The 18,214-nt window shown below is 33.6% G+C and overlaps 1 protein-coding gene across 1 annotated transcript in view; it reads left to right on the forward strand.

The window, feature by feature from the left end:
* Positions 1-18,214, forward strand: part of CCDC178 (coiled-coil domain containing 178) — a 486,917-nt gene that overhangs the window by 430,972 nt on the left and 37,731 nt on the right. Inside the window, exon 19 of the mRNA XM_011943718.1 lies at positions 4,341-4,475. Within this exon, the coding sequence (XP_011799108.1) occupies positions 4,341-4,475 (135 nt within the window). The remainder of the gene's footprint in view (positions 1-4,340; positions 4,476-18,214) is intronic.

Genomic DNA, 18,214 nt, shown 5'->3' on the forward strand with positions numbered 1-18,214 from the left:
TTTTAGACGGAGTCTCGCTCTGTCTCCCAGGCTGGAGTGCAGTGGCGCTATCTTGGCTCACTGCAACTTCCACCTCCCTGGTTCAAGGGATTCTCCTGCCTCAGCCTCCTGAGTAGCTGGGCCTATAGGCGACCGCCACTGCGCCCGGCTAATTTTTGTATTTTTAGTAAAGACTGGGTTTCACCATGTTAGTCAGGCTGGTCTCGAACTCCTGATCTCACGTGATCCACCCACTCGGCCTCCCAAAGTGCTGGGATTACAGACGTGAGCCACCGTGCCCGGCCTTTTTTCTAACTCATAGCTATCTTTTGTCCTTCTATTTTTTTATTGCATTGACAAGAATCAGCAATACAGTTTTAAAAAGCGGTATTGATTTCTGATATCCTTATTTTATTTTGCCCGACATCCACGGGAAGATTTCTGACATTTATTTAGTAAAATGTTTGATGGAAGTTTTTGGTTTATACCCTTTATCAGGTAAACTTTTATCAGCTCAAGTTGAGTCCATTTTAATAAACATTTATTGAGCGATCGCTGTCTGCTGACATCTTAAAATGGGGTTTTTCATAATCACTTTCCTAAAATAATTGTTGTCATAGCTATTTGATATAATCAAATCATTCTTCGCAGCATCTTAGTTGTTTTTTCCTTAAATATTCTTTTGAATAGTCTTATTGTCTTTCGTGTGTAAATGTGTTTGTGTGCATATGTTATTTTATTGAATGCTGGTTCTTCTCTCTTTAAGATTGTCTTTAATTCTTCCTTTTCCTGGTTCTTGTTTTTCCATAGGCCTATTTAGCTATTGATTTCCGCCCCCCAAAAAAACAAAAAACCTGTTTTTTGAGATATTACTCTCTCTTAGTTGATCCTTAAAAAACTTCTCTGTTTAAGAGGCTTCAGTTAACATGTGAACATGGATAAATTCAAGGCCTTTATGGCTACCTCAAGCTAGAATGCAGACAACTGAATAAAAATAGACACTGCATACAGCTGCTTCTCCTCATTTGACTTGTGGCTGTAGAAAACATTACTATTCAGTTTGCTTTGTTTACACATGCTGAAGAGCTCCCACTTGTAAAATTTACCTTGTTGTTAAGGAATTCCTCTACAGCTCATCTTTCCCTTACTTGCTTTTTGTCATATGTGTGGCTACTCTAATAGTATTAATTTATTATTTTCTTTGACAAACAAATCTTGATTCATAGGTGTAGTTCCAAGTATCCTATGATCTCTTGGGGGAAATAAGGTATTCTGAGAGCTAAGCTGGCTCCAAAAAACTACAGCCTTGAAATAAGAAAAAAACTAGAGAAAATTAAAGTGGTATTTTGCTGTAGGTGACTTTTCACTGAGATATCTGATTCCACTCAGTAAGGCTAAGAGTTCATCCTACAGCCATTCTTTCAAAATCGTTTATTTCTGGCTTATTGCTGTGAACTTTTCTTGTCTTGATAGTCTATTGTCCAATTTCTGTACAAGGTAGGCTTCCATTTGTTGTTGTCTTAAAAATTCCAAATTACAACGAACTAGTAAGGTAAGGTCTGAGGTAGACAATAATTTGAAAACCTACTCTATGTGATAAGGTTTTATCATGCACTTCTTACTAATATCTAACAAGCATACATAAATGTTCATTTTGCATCACAGCCTATTTTCCAGGAATCTCTGTGGCAAAGGTTTACAGAACCCTTGGGTGTTTCCAGCAGTCTTTATGACTATCCTTAATCTGGAAGTGACTGCTAAAATATCAGAGAGAGAAAGAGAAAAACCATTGAACTTTAAGTGATATGGCATCATGGTTAATAACTTAAACTTGAAGTTAGACAGAAGTAAATAACCTAAAGCAAGTTAACCTCTTTAAAATACAGATTTCTCAGCTGTACACTGGGGTTAATCAAAGAAGCTATCTCAGCAGGCCCACAATCAACCTATGAACTGTGTTGTTTAAATAAGTCACATTGAAAAGAATGGAGAAAGTTGACAGATTATTTGTCTTTGTTAAGAAAATATCAAAAATCTAATCTCTTCAGAGCCTCCACCCACAACAGACAATTTATAGTTAAGCTTCATTTAGCAAATTGCATTTATCTATTAGATTATGGCCCCTTCATTCAGGATGTTTACCTCAGCAAACAATATATTTAGGTAGTGTATAAAGAACTATACTGCAATATGTATTTCAAAATATGTTTCCACATGTAATTTCAGAAATGAGCTGGCCTGTTAGTAAAAATGATTGATAATTTTAGTTTTTAAGCAGGTAAAATTTCCTTCACACTCATTTCCATTTTAGCCCTTTAAAAAAATCTGTAAGTTGCAAGGTCATATTTTAATAATGAAGACCAGTATAAAAATCACACAAATTTCAAACATATATATGCTATGAAATTATTTTCAGGAATATTTGTCATGGTTTTTTTCTTCTGTTATTAATGTTTACTTGACACTAAATGTCAGCTTCTCTAGCCTTGCCCACTGTTTGCAATTGAAGTAATTTCTAATTTAAATATACATGTGCTCTGCATCTTATTGTTAAAGCAAATTTAATTAATATTATTTAAATCTTTGATGCATACATTAGGTAATACAGGGCCAGTGCTAACTCCTATGGACCATTCCTGAACCCTCAATACCCAGATCCTTCCCCTGTCCCTGAACAATAATTAAAGTCTTAATATGACTCTTTATGTAGTTGTGAACATACACAATGAACTAAACTTTTCAAATGCCTTAATGAGTATATCAAGATACAGCATACCTCCCCCTGTTGACTGTCAGGCTTAGCTTATGCTAAAGAAAACACCATTTTTTTTTAAGTTTGACAAAATTTGTCTTCAAATAATGCTAAGTTTTAATTTAATAGCCCAAATTATCTGAAATGCACATAAACTGGTTCTGGACAATGTAATTCAGCATTTAGTAAACTGAAATATCTATAGTTTTCAAAGTCTTTTCTTCTTCCTGATCAACTAACCAAAAATAGAGGCTTTATTTTCCTGGGAACCAAACATAAATACATATGTATTGTTTATAACAATGCATAATGAGGATAATGATGTTAAACAATTTACATGCAACACCAAGTATTTAGTTAAGTGAATTCTTTTATTGAAATATATCTACAAAAGAGTTCCCAAATTTTACACACTCCTTATTGATGTTTTACAGAGGATCCTGTATATGTAACTCACCAAATAGCCACATTTTTAACATGTTTTTATTCTAGTATGAGGAAGTATTTAATATAAAAATTGTGTTTGATATTACATGTTTGGATGTAAATTTTGTTTTTTCACTCTGCAAAATATGCTAAAAAGGAACTGATATCAGCAATTATCCACATTCCCAAAACCAAGAGTTTTCAGTGACATAATATATTATATTATATAAACATATGATATATACATTCATTATAAATATATAACATAAGCACTCATTATAAATGTTTGGGATTTTTAAAAAATTGTTTTTACTGTTAATTTTATGTTTATCCCTTTGAAAATGCCTTATAATAATTGTGTACGGCGTGCCTACGGTAACTGTTGAAGAGCAAATGTACATTGTTTTGATAAAACATCCACTGTTTTCTGTTGGTTTTTATATTAAATTTCCAAATGATCTATCATATGTCATAGGCGAATTCTTTCTTTTTCTGTACAAATCCTGTATTAAACATGTCACTTCTTAACACCGCGTCCTCTATGCTTTAGTGCAGTGAGATGTTTCCATGTCACATGGTCAGAGGGAGGTAGATTAATAGGGAGTTCTAGCTGGAAATTTCTTCCTTGTTATTGTTCTCCCTCAGCAGTTGATGGCTAAGTTAATTCTCTTTAGTTTTGTCATGCTCTAAAGCACACATTGCCAAGCAATGGTAAGCTTTATGAGAAAAAAAAGCAGTGATGGTGTCCATCAAAGTCTTAAAGTTGCATTTTTAAACTTTGGCTTGACCTGATGTGCCATTCAAAACGGCTTCAAAAGATGATTTTTTTCAAGAAAGGTTCAATATGTCCCGAGGCTATCGGTTTTGAGTTAAACTGGGTGAAGTAGAAATATTTTACTCATCAGCTTTGCAGTCACAGAGTTTGCCTCAGCTAGAACAAAACTGCTGAGGCATTTAGAGAAAATTAACCCCCCATCCTGGCGGCCAGATGTGACTGGTTTCTGATGAATGCACATGAGTGGGCTGAAAAATCAAGAGACTGTGAAATTCCTGTCAGGTCCGTACAGTGCAGAATGGGCTATTGACTGCTTTCTATATTTCTCTCCATCATTCTTCTTGAACACTGCCATTAATTTCCTCTCCTCCTCTAACTTGTGTTTTCTCCCCTCCCTCTTGCCTTTAGCTCTGTCAGCTGCAGAGAAGGATGCACAGTCTGTGGCAGGAGCACTTCAAACTGGTGGTCCTCTTCAGCCAGATGAGGCTGGCCAACTTCCAGACAGACTCTCAGGAGAGTATTCAGAAAATATTAGCTGTGCAGGTAGGTGATTGCAGGGAAGTAGGAAAGATCATTCTGATCTAGATTGAAAAGCAAATGATGGGTAGTGTGATGAAGCATTAAAACCATATCCCATCAGAGTTTTATAAATTTTTAACCTCTTTAATAAACTGGAATTGCATGAAGGATGAATTCAGTAAGTTAGCACATATACCATGCATACTTTGGGGGGAAAGGGAGATTGGACTTATTTCTCACAAACCTCGGAACGGATTTTTATTAACACATTTGGTATAAATAGTATTTTTTTTTCAAATCTTCAGGCTTTGCAGATGTCATCCAGCTGTTTAAAAGATGTTGACAAAAGATACTGTGTGCTGCTTTTGTGCAAAATCCACTTCAGTGAAAATAACCCTCTTATATTTACTTAGTTTAACTGTTGTCTTTCCTTTTCTATTTTGCAAGAGGTTCATCCTAAGCAGATTTGGAGATGACTTTATTTGAAAGAAAGTAACTTGAGACTAGAAGGTAGCTGTGGTTCTAGATGCATGTGAGATTTTACTCCTTGTTTCAATAAAAATATTTAGCAGATACACTGTTTCATTTTAAGAATGATATATTTTAGAAACCCACACTATGTGAAGACAATTCTTAAATATTACTCAAACTTTTAAAAAATTAATGTTTTACCATATTAAATGTTACTACATGCATAAAACATGACCTCCCAAAGAAAAACACATACTACCTTATTCTATTAAGTTACTTATAGTAACTTATACTAGAACATACTACTTATTCTATTAAGTAACAAAAACTAGAATGCCTGTTCTATGGAAAACAAAAACATACAATCACACTTTTCAGTAATATGAAATGAATGCTGAACCCTAAACCAAATATTTTTCTAAACATTTTATTATACATGCACTTCATATTGCTTTTAACTCGAATAAAGAAGATTTTGCAAAACACTTGAAAAGCTATGAAGCTATTTCAAATTTCATTCCTGCTGTTGTCCTTTTTTTTGATATTTTCTTCTGAGGATTGTGTGTGTGTGCACTTTATATAGGGGATGTATTGATAATGGGTTATAACAAAAAATTTAAAATAATTGAAGAAAAAGGAAGATTTTGGAAGGCAGTGCTTACCACATGTAGATTTAATCAAAATTTATGTACAAGCTTGAGTACAAACTACAATTGCATTATTTTAGAAGTCAGGAGCGTCTTCTTTTCCTTAAGTCTGTTAAAATGTAACACATTATACGGTGGCTAGAACCTGTGAATCTCTTTTAAATATTTAAAGGTAATCTGCATGTTCTAATTAGTATCTTAGAAAAATCTATATTTTTGTCCAAATGGTCTTAAAAATCTACAAATGATAAATTCTCACTGTGAATTATTATGTATTTTCAAATATTTAAAATGTCATTAGAAATTATTTGAATATCAGTAAAGTGATTCTCTAATTCATACCTTTCAATAATCCTTGTTTTAATTTTTATGAGAATTTCACCAACATACAGTTTATCAAAGTTGATTTTAAATTGCTTATTTGTATGGCTGTTACATAACAGTGGGAATGAAGGGATGGGATAGGATAGGTAAGGAAACTCAACTACTCAGCATCCAGAGAGACAGCAGCAGCATAAATTAGTGCCTTATTTTCTTATCTATTGGAGATGGCTTCCATTTAGAATATTTCAGTTTTGGCTTTCAATAAAAATGTGAGAATACGATTTTCAAAATCTTGCCACAAAACAGTGGAAATATGCAATCCTCTGGGGAAAGAAACATCAAGGCTACAACCTTCAGCATGGTACACAACAACCTTCCTGACCAGCTTGTGCTAATCTTCCCAGCTTCATCTTCTCTCTGCTCCAGTTCTTTAGTATGTTTCAGCCACTCCACAATTCTTACTAATTAAGAAACTTGCTGTGAAACTCTTTCTTCCTTTTTTGTGCTTATACTGTTCCCTGTTTCTGCAATGCTCATTTTTATCTTGCCTGTTTAAAAACACCTGACCATCAAGCTACGATTGACTTTCTTCACAGAATTAGAAAAAAAACTTATTTAAATTTCATATGGCACCAAAGAATAGCCCGTAGAGCCAAGACAATCGTAACCAAAAAGAACAAAACTGGAGGCATTACGCTACCTGACTTCAAACTATACTACAAGGCTACAATAACCAAAACAGCATGGTACTGGTACCAAAACAGATATATAAACCAGTGGAACAGAGCAGAGACCTCAGAAATAACACCACACATCTACAACCATCTGATCTTTGACAAACCTCAGAAAAACAAGCAATGGGGAAATGATTCCCTTTTTAATAAATGGTGCTGGGAAAACTGGCTAACCATATACAGAAAACTGAAACTGGACCCCTTCCTTATACCTTATTCAAAAATTAGCTCAAAATGAATCGAAGACTTAAATGTAAAACCCAAAGCCATAAAACCCCTTAGAGAAAACCTAGGCAATACCATCCATGACATAGGCATGGGCAAAGACTTCATGACTAAAACGCCAAAAGCAATAGCAACAAAAGCCAAAATTGACAAATGGGATCTAATTAAACTAAAGAGCTTCTGCACAGCAAAAGAAACTGACATTAGAGTGAAGAGGCAACCTACACAATGGAAAAAATGTTTGGGATCTACCCATCAGACAAAAGTCTAATATCCAGAATCCACAAGGAGCTTAAACAAATTAACAAGAAAAAAACAACCTGATGAAAATGTGGGAAAAGGATATGAACAGACGCTTCTCAAAAGATGACATTTATGTGGCCAAAAAACATACAAAAAAAGCTCATCATCATTGATCATTAGAGAAATGCAAATCCAAACCACAATGAGATACCATCTCAAGCCAGTCAGAATGATGATTATTAAAAAGTCAGGAAACAATAGATGCTGGTGAGGCTGTGGAGAAATAGGAATGCTTTTACATTTTTGATGGGAGTGTAAATTAGTTCAGCCATTGTGGATGACAGTGTGGCAATTCCTCAAGGATCTAGAACTGGAAATACCATTTGACCCAGCAATCCCAATATTGGGTATATACCCAAAGGATTATAAATCATTCTACTATAAAGACACATGCACACGTATGTTTCTTGCAGCACTGTTTACAATAGCAAAGACTTGGAACCAGCCCAAATGCCCATCAGTGATGGACTGGATAAAGAAAATGTGGCACATATACACCATGGAATACTATGCAGCCATAAAAAAGAATGAGATCATGTCCTTTGCAGGGACATGGATGAAGCTGGAAACCATCATTCTCAGCAAACTAACATCAGAACAGAAAACCAAACACGTGTGTTCTCACTTGTAAGTGGGAGTTGAACAATGAGAACACCTGGACACAAAGAGGGGAACAACACAAACCAGGGCCTGTAGTGGGGTGGGTGCTCTCCCCATGATGGAGAGCATTAGGACAAATACCTATTGCACACAGGGCTTAAAATCTAGATGATAGGTTGACAGGTGCAGCAAACCACCATGGCACGTGTATATTTATGTAACAAACCTGAACATTTTGCACATGTATCCCAGAACTTAAAGTAAAATAAAAAAAATAAATAAAATATAAATGAATAAACAAAAACACCTGATCCAATTCAATAACTTCCTCTACAAAATGATTCTGAGTCCTTCCCCCACCTTTCTGTGCAAGATGAATTAAATTCAACCTTACTTGAGTTCCTACTGTACCCTGTACATACACACAAACCACAATTATATTTTCAGCAGCTAACGCCTCCTACATGTTGCTTGTCCTCCTTCCTGGAAGATTCTAAGTTCCTTCAGGCCTTTATACCATCAGTGAAAGAAATCCTTTCAATTCTCCCTGGGTTGTATTTTAAGGTGTATCATAGCAAGGCCACTAGGGGGCTTGATAATACCCTATGTCTGTCTTGTTTTCACTTATATTCAATTTTTTTAAAAGGAAAACATGCTAGAGTGACTTAATGTATTTGTGGAGTGAGTCTGCAGGTATCAATGTATACAATGTGATCCAACATGACTAAAAATTGCATAACAGACCAGATGCTACTGGTTTTCATTTTCCTGTGGCTTAGTATCTCCATTCCTTTAAGTGCCAGTGTCAGGGGGTTCTAAATAATGTTTAATATTCTGAAGGTAGTATTAAAATGATGCCATAAGATTTTGGTGAACAATTCGATGCGAAAATCATTTGATGAAGGTTTTGAAAAGTAAATTGTACATAACCAATATTGAGGAAAAGCAATTAAAAAATCAGTTAAACAGAAAAAAAGAAATTTTGTTTTATCCTTGGCCTTGGAACAATTCCTTACAGGGCCATAAAAAGGCGTGATTGGCAGATCTACAGTTGGCAGAAAACCAGGTGGGCCAGATAAGCTTTTGAATTACGTGATCAAGCAGAAACCAATAAGATGAGCTATAACTGGAGCAAAGAATTGGTGTATTTGACTTTGAAGCCCTTTATATGAAAAAGATTTAGGGATTTCAGTTGACCACAGTTCTGATATGAGTCAAAGTGAGCTACTATAAACTTAGAACCAAAGACCTGTCCCAGCCCTAGTAATCACAGACAACTTCTTGACTCTGACAGTGTATGGCATATTTTATATGAGGTCCTAACTTCATGTCAGAGCTCTTATGAAGTATTATTATCGTTTCCTTTCTCCTCCCATTATTTTTTATTTTTACTTAATCCTATGATATTTATTACCTTTTTGGCATGTTATTTGGAAAAAAGACTGAGCATTAGCAAATCATTTAAATGAGAGAGTGACGAAGCTACAGCATATAAAGTGGTCTTAGACTGAGTTAGCAGAGGCATTTTTGTCTGGAGGGAGATAAGTCCCATAAGATAAATTGCACTTTTTCTTTCATTGAGTATATCTGTGGTAATTTATACAAGTTTGGGAAGCATACTTTAAGGGTCATATTGACACACTAAAGAGCAGCAATATAAGAAAGATTAAAGAGTGGGAGAAATATAAAAAATTTGGGATGTTTAAACATAAAAGACAAAGGCTTTGGAAGGACAAACATCTAAAGGACTGCAAGTGAGGGTCAGTATATATAGTTTGTTGAGCTCTAGAAGCCAACACTGGGAACAAATCATGGGAGAGGTTGGAAAGTGGGTTTAGGGTCAAGAGGAATAAATTTTGTAACAAGTATTTCTGTCCAAGTGTGCACTTCTGGTGTTCAGAGGTTAGATAAACAGGCCAGGTGCATTCGGGAAGACGTTACTGTGGTGATTGAGGAGAAGCAAATGGACTGAGGGTCAGTCCAGAGGGCACCTCCTCAGGGATGTGCTCCCCCTAGTAGGTTCCCATGACCTCTTTGTGCAAATATCTGTGGTGTGTCTGTGCCTTCTCACCCACTAGTATGTTAGTCTTCTCAACTCAGAAAGCATGTCTTATTTCTTCATCGTCATCTCCCTGGCATCAAATGCAGTTCTTGGAACATAAGTATAAAAATTTTGTTGAATTCATGAACTGGCTTAGTAAGATTAAATGTGATAACTGCAAAAGTTCTTTCTACCTCTAGGTGCCTACGGTTCTGTAAGCTAATAAACAAAAGCATTCACTGGGTGCTTTGCTGGGAATTCTCATAGCATAGGTTTAATCATTTAACACACACACATACACAAACAACTAGATATAGCGATAGTTTCCTATTTCTGGAAAAGAATTGTGCAAATGAAAGAAAGAAAAAAAACTACAACAGAAATTTAACATCACTTAGCGGTGTGATGTGAAAGGAAATCTGATTATGTGTTATCTTTTGAAACACAAAAGAATTTATAGAAAACATGCATTTTGGACTTTTAATATATATATATTTAGAGAGATTATGCTCGAGGAATAACATTAAACTGCTAAATATTACTGGTTAACGCTATATAGTAATAGAAAAAGTATTTAATTATAGCTGCCAATAATTTAAGAATATATACCATAAATCTAAAACTGGATTTTTCCAATGTAAATTAGTAGAACCATTATGGGAAACAGTATGAAGGTTCCTCAAAAAATAAAACTGTAACTACCACATGATCTAGCAATCCCACTACTGGGTATATATCCAAAGGAAATGAAACCACTATGTCAAAGAGATATCTGCATTCCCATTCCTGGGTTCATTGTAGCACCATTCACAATAGCCAACACTTGAAATCAACCCAAATGCCCTTCAACAAGTGAATGAATAAAGAGAATATAGTGTATCTACACAGTAGAATACCATTCAGCCATAAAAAAGGAATGAAATCATGTCCTTTGAGACAACATAAGTGAACCTGGAGGATATCATGTTAAGTAAAATAAGTCAGACACAGAAAGTGAAATAACAACATAATCTCATTCACATGCGGAATCTTAAATATTTGTCTCATGGAAGTAGAGAGTAGAACAGTGATTATCAGAAAGTGGGGAGAGGCTAGAGGAGAGGAGGATGGGGAGACATTGGTCAACAGGTACAATGTTACAATTAGATAGGAGAAATAAGTTCTGCACTATTGCACAATAGGGTAATTATAGTTAACAATAATGTACATTTCAAAATAGCTAAAATAGGGGTTTTTGAGTGTTGTCACAAAGAAATGATAAATGCATGAGGAGATGAATATACTATCTATCCTGATTATACAGTGTATGCATATATTGAAATGTCAAATTGTACCCCATAAATAGGTACCATTATAATGAATCAATCAAAAAAAATTTTTTACAGTATGTATGAAAATTACAAACACAATTAAATTAACCCAATATAAAAAGAACATTCTATATGATTCCATTCAAATAAAATGTAAAAACAAAACAGAAAAGGAATTTGTCACTTTCAAAATACTAGAGGAAAAAAAAGTACCATAAAAAATTAGCTAATTCAAAATGCAAGGAGTACAGGAAGAGCAAAAAAATGTACAAAGTAAGGCCAAATGCATTAGTGATCCTAATAACTGTAAATAGTTTTATTGCACAGTTTAAAGTTACAGATTTGTAGACTGGTCATAAAAGCAAAATTCGTGTTATTTAGAAGAAATACACTTCAAGCAAATAGAAACGGAATGAAGATCCTGGAAAGAAAAAGAATAAAGAATTCTAATTTTAAAAAGAGAGAGAAAATTCAAGAAAAAAGAATTAGAAAACTCGAATTTGGATGTTTTGTATTAATAAAAGATATAGTCTAAGACATATCAATCATGAATGTAATGCACATGACAACATAACTTTATAAAGTAAGATCTGGTTAAAATTCAAAGAAAACTAGACAAATCCACAATCACGATAGGAAATATTAGCACATCTTGAACTTTTTAGAAATAAAAGAAAAAAAGAGCATCACATGTCAAAACCTGTGAGTTGTGATTCAATTGCAAGGAGATTCAACTTTAGAAAATATGTTAATGTAATGTAATATAAACACAGATTAAGGGAGAAAGCATAGTTTTAATGCTGAGAGGCATTTGCTAACAATAACAATATACTTATTCTAATAAAAGTTACAAAATAGTTTACAAATTTAACTTTATAAAATATACTTGGTAATTTGATAAAGAAGGTAGAGATACTACTCAGAAAATGGACAAAACTGAGAATCAGCAAAAAAAAAAACTTTTAGAATTAATAAGACAGTTATTTAAAATGACAACCTAAACTATAGTTTCTAACTGTAATTAACAAAAATTAGCTCAATCTTTTTAGAGAAAGATACTAAACAATGCCAGAAAGACATAACCCAAATAAAAGTAAACATACCACATTTTTATGGATGAGAAGATTACATATATATATATTTAGATATCAAATTTTAAATCCAACTTTTTTAAAATCTGTAAATAAAAATCCATTCAATACAATCATACTGACAATCCAAACAAAATTTGTGTATGAACCTCAAGAAGGTGATTCTAAATGTATTTGGAAGATTAAAATCCACAAGGATAGCCCTAACATTTTTTAAAAGGAAAAATTGTTGTTGGATTGGGGTGAGGGAACTTATGCCACTGAGTGGCAAAATATATCAAAAAGTTACATTAATTAAATTAATACAGCACAGCATTAACGCAAGAATGGATAGAAAGATCTGGAAAACAGAATAGCTGATAAACATTTTTTAAGGGGTCATATAATAAATATTTTTAGTTTTCCAGGCCATACAGTCTCTGTTGCAACCACTCAACTCTGCCTTGTAACAGGAGAGCAGCCATAGACAGTAGTATATAAATAGATGCAGCTGTGTTCCAATAAAAATTATTTTACAAAACAGACAGCAGGCATGAGGCTGCTCACTGGAACAAAGAATCCAGTAAAAGCCCCACAAATACTTAGACTTTAGAATATAGTGAAAGTAGGATTTCAAATTGTATACGATGAGAGTGGACTATTCACTTGCCAGCTATCTGAGATAAAAGTAAATACCAAAATATACAGAATAGATTATTTTGGATATCTACTTTGTATATGTATATACATTATAAACATTTTAAAAATCTATTTTTTAAAATATAAAATATTGTATAGTGTTAAGGTACACTGAGGGGAATAAACTTGACTACGTAAAAATAAATACTTTCTCCTGGAAAAAGATATAATTAAAAATCTATTTTATTATATATAGTATATATTTTTATATATAAAATAAGCATTTATTTAAATCAATAAGAAATAATATAACCCAATAGGAAAATATTTCAAGTTTCAGACAGCACTGTCAAATGATATATGAAAAAATGCTCAATATCAATGTAAAAATTATTTACATTACAATGTAAAAAATTTGTTTTCAGCCATCATGCTGGCACATTTTTTAAAGATATTAATTAGTGGTGATAAAAGTGTAAAGAAAAGTAAACTTTCATATTCTGTTGAGGACTATATTGTCCTCAAAATCATATATTCCTTAATAGAATAATGTCATATTTTACACTAGAGATACACTCCCGCTTGTGTACCAAGAAGCATGTTCTAAGGTTGTTCGTAATATAGCACTAGTGATAGTGAAAAATCAAAGGCAATGTAAATATCTATTGAAGACAATGTAAACATCCAGCAATATAAGAAGACATAAATAAACACACATATATCTAAAATATGTCAGGCTAAACAGGACTTTAAAAGAATCAGGGGGAACTTTGGGAAGCCAAGAAATTATGTAAAAGAAATAGTAAAAAGAAGAAAAACATACAGAATAACATCTTAAGCAAATGACCTTAATTAGGTAAAAATAAATGCACAGCATTCTATATTTCAGTAGTCTATATTTCAGTTGTGTATTTATATATTAACTATAACCATCCATATTTAAATCTGAGGAAATAGATCTAGAAGGATGCACACTCTTTGGCACAGGATTTTTGGAAATGGAGTAGGATTTGTGATCTGTGTGGCTGAGCAGGTTGGTGAGAGAGAAATTTTGCTCATTTTTGCTCATGTATTGATATATTTTTATTTTGTTTTACAGTTCATTTGTTAGGTAAATAATTACTGTTAGCCTATGTGCCAGTCACTGTCTGAAGTGCTGGGTACACCGTAGCAAGCAAAACAGACAAAAATCCTTAACCTCATGGAACTTACTTCCAGTTGTGGAAAAAAGACAGTAAACAAACAAGTTAAAGATCTAGTCCCGCTCTATTCTAATGAGAAAAACAAAATAGAGAGGCGGCATATGGAAAGGACAGGAAAGATGCTGAAATATATTCTAGCAATATTTTTTGCATTAATGCTTGTGTAAATAAACAGTTCAAAGGGTAAACTTTTTAAAAAAATCTCTCTTTCTGTGGGATATTTTCTGAACTGAAAATATACACTTACCCGCTCTGAATGCTAGAGTCTGAGTTTTGGAGTAGATGAGTTGACAAGTTGGTTGCTGACTTGGTTTGTATCATCTGGGATGTGAAGCAGGTATAAACAGCACCTATCCAAGGGTCATTGTGAGAATTAGATGAGATGATGTATATACAATGTGCTCTGTACACAGTAAAGAACTGACTATCTTAGCTCACTTTCTTCTCTTTTTTCTCCTGGTACTGTGTTAAGACAATTCTGAAAATTCAACATTTTGCCAAAATTAATTAATCATGGAAACATTCATACTTCCCAATCATTTTCCCTTCAGGAACTGGTGACTCCATGGATGTCTGATATCATTTCAAACTTGAGAATTCAAGAAACTACATATAGGCACACAACACCTCTAGTCATATAATGTAATAAAATAGACACTTGGTTGACTTCAATTCTTTAATGATTCCTGCCTCAGCCTTTAACGTATGCATAAACACATAAACGAAAAAGAAAACAAATACTTAGTTAAAACATCCAAATTAATGAGCCACATTTAATCAAATATCTTCCTTTAGATGTAAATCAGCATTCCACCCTCATCTAAAGCTGACTATAGCTAATAAATAAGTGCCTTTTGCCAAAAGTTAGAGTCAGAAAATTATAAGCTGAGTTTATAAGCTAATTTGTTCTACACGCCTACCTTTAGGAGTGATTATCTTATGATTCTCCTATGGTCAAATGCCTCTACAGTTCCACTTTGATCGATGTGGGTAAAACGTAAATTACCATAATGTTCTGAAACACTGAATTTATTCTGTACTTATTGATTACCAGTATAAGGTATACAGTACACATCATGTTTTGCACCTTTAAGCAGTTTGCTGCTAAGTTGAAAAATATCAATGAATTTCAAGGCATATTTTAGGGATTCCCACTATATGAAAGGCATTTTGCTGGACACTTGCGGTTCAAAGGTAGAAGACATACTCTCTGTCTTTCAAGAGCTTGAATCTCGTAGAGGAGGTAGACACAATATATTGTGTAAGTACAAATGAGGGCAGTAAGAAGAGCACTTAGCTCACCCTGTGAATGGAAGACCAGTTCTCTGAAGGAGAGAACTCATAAACTATATCTTGCAAGGTGAGGGTACATCAACAAAAGGTAGTCAGGGATTTATATTAACAGAGAGCAAAGATATATGAGAACAAAAACAGTATTGTGTACAGGGGAAATGACTAACAATTTTATATAAGTAGAGCATCAAAATGCAACACAGGGAGCATCAGAGATGAAATGAAGAGGGAGATATAAAACTATTAAGGAATAATAATGACATGACTAAATATTACCAGGTACAGACAGTGAACGTTACAATTGGCCAGGAAGTGGGAAGAATTACTTAAGTCTGAATTCAGGGAAATGCCTTTGTAAGAGTGGGGCTTAAAACAGGAATGAGCAACTGAATATAAAGGGAAGAGTGGAAACATTCTGAGGTGGGAAAAGGGAAGTAGCTTAAAGCAGAGAAGTATGAGGGACTTAGGAAACAGATTCCTGGGATATGGAATAGACATTCTTGTTTTCTTTCTTTTTATCTAGTGCAGCATTTATCTAGCCATTACTATGTGTCAAACCTTGTCCTCCATACTCGTTCTCAGGATACAAACCTAGGCAATTTGGCTGTGAGGTACCTGCTCTTAACCACTATACCATGGCAATTCCCTGTGTGTTTGTTGACTGAGTTTAGATTATGTTGGAGGAAGACAGTGTGAAACAAGAGATAGAGTAAGGTATTTAACAAGTACAGAAATATCAGGCTAATTTAGGGTTAATATTTCAGAAATGTACTAAATATTTAGTAAATCATTCTTGACCACTCAGTTACCAAACCAAGTGCTAAAATATCAGCATGCACTTTTTAGGTATTTTTTTGTATAGCATTAATGTAACTTGATTTATTATCTGCCAATGGTGAGTGCACTGAAACCATAAAAAGTATAGAAATAATATGGCCATTTTGGTGAAAAACATGAATTATAGATCCAATTAACTCAAAGAACCTCCCCAAAAGAGATACACATAAAAAAACATACCAAGGTAAATCATAGTAAACTCCTAAAAATCAAAGGTAAAGAGATAATCTTAAAAACAGCCAGAGGAAAAGAAATAAAAAATTACCTCTAACATCTTATCAGAAACAATGGAGAATAGAAGACATAAAATAATATCTCAAACTGCTGAAAGAATAAAACAAATACAAAAACTAATCAGCCCAGAATTCTCTACCCAGCAAAAGTATCTTTCAAAATTAAAGGCAAAACAAAGATATGTTAGATATATGAAAGTGGACAGAATTGTTCACCAGTCGACCTGAATTACAGTAAATGCTAAGAGAAGTATTTCAGCTTCAAGGAAATAACCAGAAAAAACCTGTATCTACAGAAAGGAAGGAAGAAGAACAGATATGATAAATATACTGACAAATGTGAAAGACTCCATTTACTGCCTTCATTTATTAAAAAGACAATTGAATTTCAATACAAAAAATACAGCATTGTAGTGTAAGATTTACAGCATATATAAATGCAAAATAAATTAGAGTAATAGCATAAAAGATGGAAGAATAAATAGAATTTTGTGGTGCAAGTCTTTAATATAAAATGATTATGATATTGACTCATGGAGACGAAATGAAAGATGTATATTGTAACTCTCCTTTAAAAATTAAGAGATATCACAAAAAAAGCCAATGATAAGATTAATATAGAATCCTAAAAAGTATTTGATTAACCCTTAAAAAAAAGGCAGTAAAGGAAAAACAGAAATAAAAAATAAATAGAAAAAAATGGGAAAAATAACAATAGACCTAAATCCAAGCACATCAAAAATTATATCAAACTGATTAAAATCCCCCACTAAAAAGCATATATTATGTTAGATCAAGGGTCCTCAACACCCAGGTTGCAGACGCGTACCAGTCCATGGCCTATTAGGAACGGGGCTGCACAGCAGGAGGTGAACGGCCAGGAGCAAGCATCACACACAGCTCCGCCTGCTGTCAGATCAATTGGCGGCATTAGATTCTCAAAGGAGCACGAACCCTATTACACATGCAAGGGATCTAGGTTGTCTGCTCCTTATGAGAATCTAATGCCTGATGATATGAAGTGGAACAGTTTCATCCCAAAACCATTCCCTGCTTTGTCTGTGGAAAAATTGTCTTCCAGGAAACCAGCCCCTTGTGTCAAAAAGGTTGGGAACTACTGCATTAGATAACATACAAGACTCAATTTAAATTGTCTGTGAGTGACACACTTTACAAAAGAAAAGACTGGTAACTTGAAAGTTTTAAAGATGGAAGAGTATACCATGTAATACCAAGCTCAATATGGTTGGTGAATCTAGATTAATATCAGATAAATTTCTCAACTAGAAATATTATCAGGAATAGAGAGAGACATTTCATAAAAAGAATGAATGAATTCATCAAGCACATATAAACAACCCTAAATATGTATATATCTAATAAAAGTTCAAAATACATAAAGCAAACATTGAGAAAACTTAAAGTAGAAACAAAATAATGCATAATTATAGTTTGAGATATCAACACTCCTCTCTCAGGAGTTAATAGAACTTATATAAAGACAGAAAACCAGTAAGAATATGGAAGAGTTGAACAACACTATCAAGCAACTTGACCTAATTGACATTTAAAAAACAGTCCATCCCAAATAGCTCCATAAGCATTATTTTAAAATGCATATGTAACATATAAGAATTTCCAAATGTAGACCATATCCTGGGTCATGAAGCAAGTATTAATAAAAGTAAAATGATTGAAATAGTAAAGAATAAGTTTTCTGACAACATAGAATTTTTATAAATGAATAATGAAAAGATATCTGAAAAATCCCTCAAATATTTGAAAATTAAATTACACACTTGTAAATATATTATGGGTCAAAAATTTCATTATA

This window comes from Colobus angolensis, unplaced genomic scaffold (assembly GCF_000951035.1).
Source record: "Colobus angolensis palliatus isolate OR3802 unplaced genomic scaffold, Cang.pa_1.0 Scaffold220, whole genome shotgun sequence".
Taxonomy (NCBI): Eukaryota; Metazoa; Chordata; class Mammalia; order Primates; family Cercopithecidae; genus Colobus; species Colobus angolensis.